Source organism: Strix uralensis, chromosome 3, assembly GCF_047716275.1.
Source record: "Strix uralensis isolate ZFMK-TIS-50842 chromosome 3, bStrUra1, whole genome shotgun sequence".
NCBI classification, from domain to species: Eukaryota; Metazoa; Chordata; class Aves; order Strigiformes; family Strigidae; genus Strix; species Strix uralensis.
In genome coordinates, this window is record NC_133974.1 from 132,329,442 (window position 1) to 132,343,656 (window position 14,215).

The 14,215-nt window shown below is 38.4% G+C and overlaps 1 protein-coding gene across 15 annotated transcripts in view; it reads left to right on the plus strand.

Annotated features, from left to right (window-relative positions):
* Positions 1-14,215, plus strand: part of USP34 (ubiquitin specific peptidase 34) — a 145,979-nt gene that overhangs the window by 21,147 nt on the left and 110,617 nt on the right. For 14 of the 15 annotated variants that reach the window (XM_074864438.1, XM_074864439.1, XM_074864441.1 and 11 more), the window contains exons 3-5: positions 1,039-1,459; positions 6,778-6,828; positions 6,983-7,132. In XM_074864438.1, coding sequence (XP_074720539.1) covers positions 1,039-1,459; positions 6,778-6,828; positions 6,983-7,132 — 622 coding nt within the window. Of the gene's footprint in view, positions 1-1,038; positions 1,460-6,777; positions 6,829-6,982; positions 7,133-14,215 lie in introns of those variants that run through there. The other variant, XM_074864453.1, reaches the window with a different exon arrangement.

Below are 14,215 nucleotides of genomic sequence, written 5' to 3' on the forward strand. Positions count from 1 at the left end.
TAGTAGAGTTTGAGTGAGAAAGAGCTGAGTCATCACAAAGATGCTGTTACAAGCATGTAGTCTTTGATTTTCGTCTTGATTGAAGCACCCTTGCTGATTGGTTGCTTTCTTCTCGACCTTCTTCAGGATTTAGATCCTTTTAGGGGAGCATCCTCCACTTTTTGTTCGGAATGAGGAGATTGCTTGTTTGTATGGAAGAAGCAAATGTTCCCAGACAATAGATTCTAGGGTGTGTATCTCGGGGAGGGTTTATGCACCCAGAATCTCTTTGGCAATATATAGTTACCCTCTCCCCGAATTAGAGCTATATTACAGAGTTTTGAAACTTGATGATTGATTTTTCTGATTATATTGATAAAGCGATGGTGTATAGTTTTCCCCCTTGTTCTTTTCACGTTACAGTGTGTCAGTAGATAGTCAGAGGAATCATCTGGGAGCCTACGAAGTGAAAAAAGTAATGAAGATACTTAATACTGCTTTTTCCCATGTGGGGAAAGGGTACAATGTGCATGGGTTTTCTATCCAAATGCAGATAGATTAAGTGAGCTTAAATGCTTTACGAAAAATAAAATTACTTTGCAGCCCTGTTGATTTAAAAATAACAATAATCAGTTCTTACACAACTGACAAGCATGTCAGGTGCTTTATTGCAGTAAAGATCAATAGAGAAAGCCAGACGAGGAAACCAGATTCAGGAACATACTGGAGAACATTGCTTCAGTAGTACGGTGACCTTGCCCCTAAGATTTCTTTTGTATATTTTACTCATAGTGGCAGCTGCTAAACCATAACAGGGACTTGATAGTTTTGGTAAGCGTTTGGAGGTAATGGGATGTTCGCAGGGTTTAAGGAGAGCTTTGTGACTCCCACTTGGTGCTGGGTGGGGTCTGTTTCGTTTCGGTTTCCTGATTTCTACAGGTCTGTCCTATTTTGTTGATTCAGATGTTTTAACGTGAAGAGTTCTTTTGGTCAGTTACCTGTTCCCATTTTAGCTACTTCAGCCATTTTTATTGTTATTTTTTTTCTGTTTTCTTACAGACAATGTCTGTGCTGTTTCAAGGAGTACAAACATTTGGAGATCTTTAACCAAGTAGTATGTGCGCTTATTAACTTAGTGATTGCCCAAGTTCAAGCTCTGCGGGACCAGCTCTGTAAACATTGCACTATTAATATAGATTCAACATGGCAAGATCAGAGTAATCATGCTGATGAGCCCCTGAATGTAGAAAGAGAGTCTCACGAAGAAGAAAATGGAGAACGGCAAAAATCTATAGAGAAAAAATTAGATTCTGCAAGAACTTGTATCCTGACAGAGGAGGAGTCTGCAAAGAACACTGATGCTTTTAGCTTATGGAGCACTGATGAGAAGGAAAAGTTGTTGCTGTGTGTGGCAAAAATCTTTCAGATTCAGTTTCCTCTGTACACTGCTTATAAGCATAATACACATCCCACAATAGAGGTATATCTTATCTTTACTTGTATGTTTAATTATTTTGTGACAGGTTTTTTTGTTCTTATTAATGAGTAGACTGTGCGTGTTTGATAGTTGCTTTCACACAGGATGGGCAAATTCAGCTCTCCTGTTGACTTCAGTAGAACTTATCAGAGAAACTTTTAAAATGACACATACTCTTACACTTTCTTTAAAATATGCTTAATTGTTATAGGTAATATATTGATAAGTGTTGGATGGAACTGTACACTGAATTATTGTACTGTTTAAATAACAGGAAGGCAAAAAGGGGACTATAGTGAAGCCTTTCTTCCTGAAGGTAACCCATTAATAGTTTACTAATTTCTTTTCATTACAAACTGTGGTTCTAGAAGCAAAGCTTCATAAACTAAACTTTGTGCAAAAAACCACATTTACTTGTTAGAACAGCTGTTTAATTGACTGGAATAATTGAGCTCTACACAAGTAGCTTTCTTCTGTGGTGCTGATTTTTCTCTGTGATATGTGTTAGGACTGCCATTTACCATTTGCATATTTTTTCTGAAAAAAAATCAAACAAAGTTTTCAAAAATCCTGCGATGTTTAAATCACAGTTTCTGAAATAAATATGATAGTGTTACCATTTCCTAGTTGAGACAATATAGTTCTTAGAAAGGTTGGATTTTGATCCAGCTTGTGGTAGTGAAATAACAAATAAACAATTCTTTTACAATACTTGCATGCAAAGGAGATGGATATTTAGCTATATAAAAAAGCTTCTAGCCAACAAACTTTTGAGAAAGTCAAAGTGGAGAATTAAATACTACAGCTTACCCAGTCCTTTTTTATTTTTTATTTAGAGAATTTTGAGAGTTCTGTTGGAGCTCTGAGTGGTTAAGTTTGCTTTTTAAACTGAAGTCCAAAAGGAGAAGATACCAAGTCATATATAATTTTTGGTTATGCACGTGAGGGTGGTCACAAGATATAATCAGTTCTTGTTGAATGAATCCTGCCGTATCTGACAATAAATCTAGTTAAAACTCGCAACATAGCGGATTTTTTGGGTGCGCTGGATTTTGGATTCTTGTCTTATTCCAAAACATACGGGCATAAGTTAACAGAAGTTGTTTCACAAATATATGTGTCTAGAAAAATGAGGCAAAGTTGGGATTTGTGGATTTCAGGATTCCCATCGTTCATTTTGGTCTGCCTTTTTAACTTTCACCATACATAAAGAAATCTGTAGTTCAGCCTCTGCAAGCAGGACCTGTAGAGGGTAGATCTATCTTGTCAGTTAAAAAAAATAAATCAATGACTGCTTAAGTGATTTATCTTCTGTACTCCTGCGGGACGCCTACTGAAACTAGCTTCAGAGAAATACGCAGTGAACGGTTCTGAAACAGCTTTTCTGTGTGTAAGCACACTCACTTCTTTTAAATGACAACTTAATGTATTTTTTTTCTTTTTCAATTTCATTTCCAAATGATAAAAAGAAAATCTCAAAAGTGCCTGGTGGGATTTCTTTTTCACTTAATGTGCAGCCATAAAGTGGCTTGGACACGGATTTGCTGTACTGTGACTGGCTATCACTCCAGACATGCTATATATATCATATCTATATCATACTAGTATATCTAATTTGAATTATTGAATACATTCATTAGCTGTCCTAAAAACATAACTTAAAGGGAAGCTGAGAATGAAAAACGTGTTCCTGAGGTACAGACAAGTGAGGGAAAAGTTTTTTACTTTTCAGCTAGACTTTTTGTGTTTCCAGGTATGGATTATGGAGGTGTGCTAGGCTGCCGTATTTGCTTGTACCTTTTTCCTTTTTTGGGGGAGACATTTTTGTTCGCATTTAAAAGGTCCCAGCATCAATCGTTTTTCTCACAACTGAGATTTTCTGTATTTAGCAAACACTAGGGTTCTGTTATTCTATAGTAGTAATATTAGCTATTTTCATGTCAAAGCTTTCTGCTACCACGCGTAACTCATTTACTGAGATTTAGAATCTAATTTTGTATTCCAGTCTAGAGCATGTCTTGGTTGAATTGAGACAAGTTGTTAGTTCCAGTAATGGGAGCACTTTTTGGTTTAAATCAGGCTTGAACTCAATCCTCAAGGGATCATAAAATAAAAAATCCTGGTTTTAAGTGTATCATCTCAGATTCCTGAACAGACCAAATCTGCCAGGAATTTGTTAGGAGAAGCTGGTATAGCTCTCCCTGTAAGCATTTCATTTTCCCTGGAAAAAGGGAAATTTTCTGATGCAAAGCAGATTCTAATCTCTATTTGAACTGACTTAAGAAATTTCTTACTGCCGATTCCTGAGTTGAATTTACACAATTTCATTGAGTCATCACATCCACTAAGGTTTCACTTTGCCTAGAAATGACCAATTAGGCTGTCACCTAAAAATTTCCAATGTAAGGCTTTCACACAGTGTTATTAACTTCTGGTAACGATTAGCAGTCAATACTACTGTTAGCCTTTGCTCTGCATACACCTCCCAGATCTTTGTTCTTAATGACAGCAGACAAGTCTTGAAGTCTAATCCTCTTACCAGGTGCTTGCCAAAGCCATTTTACACTTGATCATCTAGTAGAGAAGAAAACCATTCATGGGAAAGTAGGAGGTTTTCTCTAGTTTGGGTATTCAGGAAGTTGGATGAAAACAAACAGCAAAGCAACAGTTTGTTTGTAGTCAAAAAGGGTGTCGGCCTGTATATGATCCTATAGATTCTCTCCTTCAATGACATGGGCTCAAAATTATTTTTGTCCCTTACACCATTTTTAAAGTGAGAGAGTGAGGACTGTGGAAGTGTGATTGGTTGCTGGAAGGGCTATGTACTCTTTACAGCAGAAGCTACCTTGAACAAGTAGCCTTGCAGAGAGCAGTGGTGTCAGAGAAATATGCTGTATACGAGGACAGTGATGCTACATCATGTGAAAGTAAATCAAGCATATGGACAAGTATATAGTCTTGACCTGTGTAGAATGAATATGAGTATGCAGAGACAGAATGTTTGTCTCAACTTTTCTTAAACATGAGAAGCCTAATGAAAAATGTCTTTCTACTAAGTTTGGATTTCTAAAACAGCGAAATTACTTGCAGTCAGTTAGAGGTCAGCCCACTTAAGGACATAAATACTGAAAACAAATATGTAAATATAAGGTATGGAAACACACCATTTGTTTCTGTTGAAATTAGCAATATTTTTGGTGCTCGGAGAGGGAGGCTCTTGTGTCTATTTTTCATTCTAAACAAAATTAACTCCATATATTTGGGTTTTTTCATACTTTAGAATTGGTTAATTTTTTTTTTTTTTAGTGTATGGTATAGCTTTTAAGAGATCTTGTGTACAGGGTAGTTGAAGACTGTATGCCCTGTTCTTTTCATACTCTGTGCAGCAAGTGTAATGACTAGAATGGACACTTCAGAGGGAAAACTAAAATATAGAAAACGGAGGCTCTTAAAATCCTGTAGAGAAAGAAGCTACAATGTAAAGTGCACTCCTGAACTGTCTCAGAACAAACAGTGAATCTGAAGGGAGTTACACAACCATTTAGCAGTTCTTGATAGACAATGAAAGGAAAGAGGAGAAAAATCAGTTGTTCAGGTGTCTGTAGCTGTCGTCCCTGATTCTTTGGAATCTTGGTATCTCTGCTTCTCCTTTTCAAGTAAATACTTTCTTGGAAGATATCCCTAATTAAGTGGCCTCCACCAAGATTGTGTCAGACTTCAGCTAAGTACATTTTATCTGAAGTAATGGATTTTAATGCCGTATTAGATTCCCATGAGGAATTCTCTTATTTCCTTATAAACTTGGTCTTGGGGAATTCTCTGTCTCTGTTCTGTTTGACATCTGCAAGAACAGAAGTCACATTTCCAGACTCTTTCTCTCAACTGCAACACTTTTAGTAAGCTTTGCAGGACTCATGCAGCAGACCTCCATGAATTTTTGGTTTTTGTATTCTAAGAACTGTAGTTCCCTCAACAAGAAATCTCTTTTATTCAAGAAAACTAATGAATTTTCTCACACTATTTCTGCAGTTTTCATGAGCAGAGTGCTGAACACCTTTTCTTGCTACTTGAAAACATACCACCTACTGGCTTCAAAGCTGTTTTAAAAATAACTGTTAGAGTATCACGAGTTCAGGCATGACTTAGAGTTCAGCAGAAGAAAAAAGAAAATAAATGCTTAGCTATAATATGAGCATATTGAATAATTCAAAATGTTTGTATCACACCTAATCCATCCAAAATCGTGTGCTTCCAGCATCCTCTGGTATGGTTTTAAAAAACTTACTCCTACACAGCTATTTTAAAAATATTCAGGAAACTTCATTTAAAACTTTGTTAAACTTGTATCTGATTTGTGAATATAAGAACGGGGTGTTTGGCATGGAGGGATGTGAAGAAGATGCAGGTGTGCTGTAACTACCTGCAAGTAGCCATGGCAATGTTGTGGGTTAACAGACTTTTTTTATATCTTTAGTGCCCTTGTGCCTCCAGCCATATGCAAGATACACACAATATGTGTTACAACCCTAATAAATACAATTCCTGCTTTATACTGCCCAACAAGTGGATGTTGTGAACATTAAAAAGAAAAGGTGTTTTTCCAAACCCCCTTCAGTTTAGTACTTCTAGAAAACCAATTTCTTGTTGCAGCGCATAGCTAACAAATTGATGGGGTGGTACAATTCCTTCCCCCTCTTCAGTTAGCTTAATCCTGTAAAGAGTATTAGACACTTATTTTATATGATGGGGTTTTGTTATATATAAAATAATATAGTAGTTGAAGTTAAAGAACTTTAATATTCTGGTGGGAATGAATAATTCCACAGTTTAGCCCCTTAAATCATTAAATGTAGGACTCCAGAACATCCTACATTTCATCTACATTCAGATGTTTGGATATATGTCTCATCTTCATGCAAGAATTGCATTCAAAAGTACCTAGATTGGTTTGGTTCTGCAGTTTTCAGGCTGGTGTGCAGCCAGCGTGCCAGACTATCCCCTTTGTGGTATTCCTGTTGTAAAAATCGGTGATCTGAAGGGGGGGGGGATTGAAGAATGATCTGTTAATCCAGCCATTGAGAGCTACTGCTGAGATGTTATCAGAAGTGTATATTTGCTTACTTGTACATACATTTTAACGAAGGTAAAATGGTGAACCGGAAAAAGATATTTTGCGGAGTAAATCTTGAGCTTCTGTCTTGCTCTAAATCTTTGTTTTTTTCAGTTAGTTGACTTTAATATCTGTTAATGGTCAGTTGTTTTCTGCTCTGTAAATGTGTTTTGACTGCTTCAGTTAATTTTCTTTTTTTCTTTTTAAACAGGATATTTCTGCTCAAGAAAGCAATATATTAGGGGCGTTCTGTGATATGAATGTAAGTTGTCCATTTTTAAATAGGTGCACATTCCCTAGAAACTTAAAATAGCCTCTTTATGGATTTGTGTTAATCTAATGTAGCTTTTGAATTTCCTGTATATCTGAATGGATCTAGTATTGATGTTCAAATGATTTTTTTTTAATATTTCTAGGATGTAGAAGTACCATTGCACTTGCTTCGTTACGTTTGTCTGTTTTGTGGAAAAAATGGCCTTTCCCTCATGAAGGATTGTTTTGAATATGGAACCCCTGAGACACTGCCATTTCTTATAGCACATGCGTTTATCACAGTGGTATCTAATGTAAGTATCATCTTTAAATTGTTTAATGTTAAACATAAGAAGTAAAATAACTGAAGTCTGGAAGAATTCTGCAGGATCAGGGAGGGAGAAAAACACTGTAAGATTTTCCTTGTTAGGAATGTGAGGTTTGCTGATCCACTGAACATTTCATCATCCAAACCCTATACGTCTTCTGTAAGCACACAAGTGGTTTTGCAAGTTTATACCTAGGTATGAAGATTGTAACAGCCCCAGAAAATACTTATAAGAATGTTGTCAGAGGTCATTTCTGTCTCTGAAATTGTGTCATGGAAATATTTTAAGCTTCTTGATCACAGCGATCATGAAATAATAGAGTTCTCTATTCTTAGAGAGGCCAGGAGAGGGGGAAGCAGAACTGACATCCTGGACCTCAAAAGGGCTGACTTTGTCTTGGTTAGGCACCTGCTTGAAAGGATCCCTTGGGAGACGATCCTGAAGGGTATAGGGGTCCAGGAAGGCTGGACACTCTTTAAGAAGGAAGTCTTAATGGCTCAGGAGCAGGCGGTCCCCAGGTGCTATAAGAGAAGCCGGCGACAGAGAAGACCACCCTGGCTAAACAGGGAGCTTTGGCTGCAACTCAAGGAGAAAAGGAGAGTTTACGGCCTTTGGAAGAAGGGGCTAGCGACTCACAGTGATTACAAAGAGGCTGTGAGGCTATGCAGGGCAGAAATCAGGAGGGCTAAAGCCCAGCTGGAAATTAATCTGGCTTCAGCAATCGAGGGCAACAAGAAATGTTTCTATAAGTATGTCAGTAGCAAAAGAAAGACCAGGGAGAGTCTCCATCCCCTGCTAGATGCTGGAGGAAACATGGTAACAAGTGATGAGGAGAAGGCTGAGGTGCTTAATGCCTTCTTTGCCTCAGTCTTTAATGGCAAGACTAGTTGTGTTGAGGGAATCCAGCCTCCTCAGCCAGAGGACAGAGACTGGGAGAATGACCCCCCTGCATTCCAGGAGATCGTCAGTGACCTACTGCATCACATAGACACACACAAGTCTATGGGACCTGATGGGATACACCCGAGGGTGCTGAAGGAGCTGGCTGGGGTGCTCGCCAAGCCACTTTCCATCATTTACCAGCAGTCCTGGCTGACTGGGGAGGTCCCGACAGATTGGAAACTGGCCAATGTGACGCCCATCTATAAGAAGGGTTGGAAGGATGATCCGGGAAATTACAGGCCTGTCAGCTTGACTTCGGTGCCCGGGAAGCTGATGGAGCAGCTCATCCTGAGTACCGTCACACAACACGTGCGGGACAACCAGATGATCAGGCCCAGTCAGCATGGGTTTATGAAAGGCAGGTCCTGCTTGACAAACCTGATCTCCTTCTCTGACAGGGCGACCTGCTTATTGGATGAGGGAAAGGCTGTGGATGTTGTCTACCTTGACTTCAGTAAGGCCTTTGACACCATTTCCCACAGCATTCTCCTGGCAAAACTGGCTGCTCAAGGCTTGGGTGAGCGCACGCTTTGCTGGGTAAAAAACTGGCTGGATGGCTGGGCCCCAAGAGTTGTGGTGAATGGAGTTAAATCCGGTTGGTGGCCTGTCTCGAGTGGTGTCCCCCAGGGCTGGGTTTTGGGGCCACTCCTATTTAACATCTTTATTGATGACCTAGACGAGGGGATCGAGTGCCCCCTCAGTAAGTTTGCAGATGACACCAAGTTGGGTGGGAGTGTTGATCTGCTCGAGGGTAGGGAGGCTCTGCAGAGAGACCTGGACAGGCTGGAGCGATGGGCTGAGGCCAACTGGAGGAGTTTCAATAAGGCCAAATGCCGGGTGCTGCACTTGGGCCACAACGACCCCCAGCAGTGCTACAGGCTTGGGGAGGAGTGGCTGGAGAGCTGCCAGTCAGAGAGGGACCTGGGGGTGTTGATTGACAGCTGGCTGAACATGAGCCAGCAGTGTGCCCAGGTGTCCAAGAAGGCCAATGGCATCCTGGCTTGTATCAGCAATAGCGTGGCCAGCAGGGACAGGGAAAGGATCTTACCCCTGTACTCGGCACTGGTGAGGCTGCACCTCGATGACTGTGTTCAGTTTTGGGCCCCTCACTCCAAAAAGGACATTGAATGACTCGAGAGTGTCCAGAGAAGGGCAACGGAGCTGGTGCAGGGTCTGGAGCACAGGTCTGATGGGGAGCGGCTGAGGGAACTGGGGGGGTTTAGTCTGGAGAAGAGGAGGCTGAGGGGAGACCTCATCACCCTCTACAACTACCTGAAAGGAGGATGCAGAGGGGGGGTCATGATGAGTCTCTTGAACCAAGTAACAAGCAATAGAACAAGAGGGAATGGCCTCAAGCTGCTCCAGGGCAGGGTTAGACTGGCTCTTAGGAAGTATTTCTTTCCAGAAGGGGTTGTTGGGCATTGGAATGGGCTGCCCAGGGCAGGGGGAGAGTCCCCATCCCTGGAGGGGTTGAAGAGTCGGGTCGACCCAGCACTGAGGGATCTGGTGTAGTTGGGAACTGTTAATGTTGAGTTGATGGTTGGACTAGATGATCTTCAAGGTCCTTTCAACCTAGATGATTCTGTGATTCTTCAGGCTATATTAACTTTTTACCTATTTCCTATGAAGTACAAGGGAAAAGCCTATGGATTTCGTTTTCTTCTCAATTTCCTGTGATTTTATATCAGTATACACATGCAGCATAGAGGTAACTATCTTTTATTTTCGCTTAGTATCAGAGTACATATCCTCATCATTTCCTATTTGAAATAGTGATTTTTGACTATCAGAATTCCAAATTGATGTTAGTGGAGATTTGAAGGAGATTGATGATAGAAATAAAAAACAGTCTGTGAGGAAGGACATATGAAGACTTAGCATAATGTGATAATGTGAAGTCGTGACCTGTCTTGTGGATGTTACATATGGACAAAAAGGAAAACAATAGTTTGTTACACCTTATATGAAGTGAGTTTAATATAGTTTTGACATTGATTGCGATTTTAAATGCTTAAAATCAGATCCTTCTTTCCATGCATTTTCCCTCCTTCCTTGTTGCTGTTACTGACCAGCCAGGATGATGTTCTAAATAAGGATTGGAACATGTTTGCATAGAGGGAACCAGCAACTGAAATAAATCTAGTGTTGGTGGTCTGTATCACTCATTCCCGATCCTTGCAGTGTAATGGTTCTTAACTTGTACGTCAGAGAACAAATGAGTAAGGCCATGATATTCTCTGTTCTTGGAAGCTTGCCCAGGAGGACTGTGCAGGACCTCTGTATGTTAAATTGTGGAGATACGTTATCGTCTGGCTCTTTCTATATGATCTGATGAGCTTTCAGGTGATCATCTGATGAATTCTTCATCTCTAGCTGTTGTCAGTGCAGCCTGCAGTCTTCATCAAACCATCTGCTGGAAATGGCTGGTCTTGTAGGTTATTCTGGTTTAGAAGTAAATTTCTGTGATGGAACCAAACATTTATTTGTTTTGTCTGATTTTTGTTTTATTTTTTTGTGAGAGTGGGCAAAACTCTTCTGAACAGTGAGCGGCAGCTCCCTATTGCACCAGTGTTTTTTTTCAACAAGCATTCTGCCCACAAATCCCATTTCCTAGATATCCCATTCCAGTGCATGATTATGAACTGCATCTGCCTTTCTTCTCTGTCCTTTTTTGAGGTCTTTATTTTTCTCTACGTAAATTATTTCCTTTATTCTTAGTGATGTCCCCTAACCCAAAATACCTCTCAGCAAAGTTTCTCCTTTCAGATAATGATTTAGCAACTTTGCATTTATCTTTTGTTCTAGTAGGTAATACATGTAGCTGTCTCTTGCAGCTATTGTAGATGAATGCTATGGTTAAACATGCCAGATAAAATGAAATTCAACCCAAACAATAACCAGTACAAATACTGTTTCTTCACCCTCTTCCAGCGTTATATCTTTAACCATTGAACTAGAATCTCTCTTTTGAATGCTGTCTGGCTCTGCTGGCAAGGGTGTGTGAGTTTGAGGAAAACTGTTTTAAAAAAAAAAAAAAAATCTTTAGATTTTACCTGTCAGTTCACTACAGAAAGTATAAGAAAATGTTTTATGTGTAATGTTCTTTATTCATCCACTTGCTGCATTTTTGCTGTTACTCAGTGTACTTGTCAGCAGTGCTTCTGACTTTCAAATGCAGTATGTTTGTTAGTTCTGAATTAGGCAGCTAATTTTTTTGACTTGCTGATATCAAAACACATTTTTCTCTACCTCTATAATGGTGCATAAGCTTCTGATTTGGATGTAGTGTTTCTCTTTCCCTGTTTCTTTTTATATCATCTCACTATATAAATCATATAACTTAGGTAAATATAACTTTTATAAGTTTTTTTACTATTTATTTTTTTACTTTTTTTTTTTACTATTTACTAAGTTTTTTATTTTACTAAGGTAAATATAAACTTTTAATAAAAGTTTCTGAGTGTCTGTGAAATGATAAACCGCACTCCAAAAAACAAGAAGAAGCATTCACAAAACTATTTTTTGTGAACAAAATATTGGTGATCTCAGTAAGAACTCTGCTAATCTGACTTGGTTTTACCCCCATGCATTTGTGTTTATGGGATTTATAGATAGTGTGAGATTTATGAATGACCCTATCAATAACAGCTCGGTGAACAGCTCTGCAATGTCAACTGTTAAGTGGTTTACGACGTGTAAAGCCAGAACCCTAGTGTATAGTAACTCTTAAATACATTTTCACAGTTGTACTAACTCTTGAGAATGGCAATTAAGTAGCTGTTATTGTAAAGACTTCTAGAAATACCCATGCTGGAATTTATTTTGAAGTCTGTGAGATGAATGCGTTGTTTAGCTGCTATCTTAAATGTTTCAAAAATATTTTCGGAAAGATCGTAGTGTGGATGAACCAATCATTTTCGCATTAAAAAGTTAGGCTTAGGAGGAGGTTTCAGGAAGTAGAATAGGTGAAGTTGGAAATAGTAAAGTGAAATCCAAGAAATAATTTCCTAACAACCAGTAACATTCAGCTTTTAGTAAAGGCTGCCTAGTGGTGTGGAAAGCTCTGTTTCTTCCACGAAGGAAGGTAAATATCTCATTAAGTGCACTCCACGGGTGCACATAAGAGAAGACCAGTACCACAAATTAGTAAAGTCTGTGGGAAACTGAGCTACTTGTTTGTGATTACTCCTGTCTCCTTTATATAGAGGACATGAACATTATTGAAAAAGATGTTTCCTTGAATTTTTTTATCCAGCAAATCTCGTTTGAGTGAATGTCTTTGTCAGACAAGCTTATGTTTGTAGTAATAAACCAGCAAATGTAGTATAATGCAATTTACTTCGCACAGGGAGTTGGCTAGTTGGCACTCTTGGTTTTTCTCCAGCTCACGTCTCTGCAAAATGCTTTCTTAGCAACCTGTATTGTGGTAGGACTGACTGTTCCTCCTCTTAGGGTGTTTCTTTTCTACCTTTTTTAGTTAGATACTTGATTTTTCCATTCTTCCCACATTTCATATTCTGTGGTATTTGCTCAGTCTAACTACCTGATGTTGTGTTGGTGTCCTTAAAAAACTATCAGATGCACAGAAATCAGTGACCTACTGCTTGTACTGTGGAGGGTTTAAATCTCCCTGAAAAAGCCTGTTGTGAATTCATTCTGTACTGTCATGCGAGTTTTGTGGACGTTGTGAAGGAATAAGCGTCCTCTCAGTGGAGATGAATTAATTGAAATCATGCTGATGGTTTCCAAAATGTTGGTTTAATCTTACTGTATGAAACTTCAAAACTTAAGTCTGAGGTAAAAACTGTTGAGAGGCACACTGCCTTTTGGAAATTAATTGCCCATGATAAAGAACAAATAATAAAAAAAAACCCAAAACCTCTGAAGCTTGAGAACAGAACAGATGCAGTAAATACCTTGTCTGAAAAGCAGGTAGAAGTAAAAAAAAGTATGATGAAAGTTGTGGATTTTTAATGTATTTTTATATATGTTAATGTCATTTTATATATGTTATTCTATGACATTTTATTTAAATAATTTAGTATATTTACCTTCGAGTTCATGATGAAAATTACATTTTCATTTATAACATGAGAAATTACCCATTCAATTCTGAGGGTGAAGGTTGTATGCAATGCAAGTATACAGATGAGTGAAATGGCATTAAAAGACTGAATTAATACAGAGTGAAAATTAATATGAAAAATGAAAACTATAAAAACAAACTTATAAAAACATTTCCTACTTCTGTTTCACAAAGAAATATATTTGATTTTGTGTTTCATACTGCATATGAAAAAGAGCACATTGTGTTAAAAAACAAACTGTGTAAATACAATAGTATCTTTGTCATCCTTGCAATTCCTTGTCAAAATGTTACTTAATTCCTGTTTCTAGAACAACCATCTAGTTACACTTTCTATCTTTGGGATGGTAGAATTTTTTGTCTTCTTGACTGCCAGTTGGATCAGAAGCTTATTCCAAATGTGGTCTCTTTTGCAATGTGAAGATTTGGCTTGTTTATCTTGCAAAGTAGGTTCATATTGTTACTGTGTAGTCTTAGTTGCATTGTAAAAAGTAAGTCTGAAAATTTTTTTTCAGAATGGACTCCAAAAGTTATTTGGTTAATTCCAGAAATGTTTAAAATAAGTGCTGGTGATACATTTTTACTGCAGCCTAATATTTTTCTTTCCCGGCAAGAAGGAGAATTTAGATTTTTCTGCATACAGAATTTTCCAAAATCCTGGTGAGAATTTAGTCCTTAGCCAGAATTTATTGCATCAGTTGCAAAGATTAAACATTCTTTTAAGAATAAACATGGAGATGTAAATTGACATGACAGCTTTGAGTGACTGATGGTGTTAGCTATTCACAGGATTTGTGTGTGCACATGATCAAAATTATGTGGGTAGTAGTAACAGCTACTAATGTTTCATCTATGCTAGATCCCTTACCTGGCAGTAGTTGTCTTTCTGTAACAGGTTTAACAGGCTCAGCATTCCTTTTTGAAATGCAGATGGAACTTCTAACTTTGCCTGTGTAAGTAGTTTGGTTGATCCTCTTTTCCTCACAGCGGTGCTAAATAGCTGTTTCAGGGTTTTTTTTCTCGGCATACATTTTCTTCCT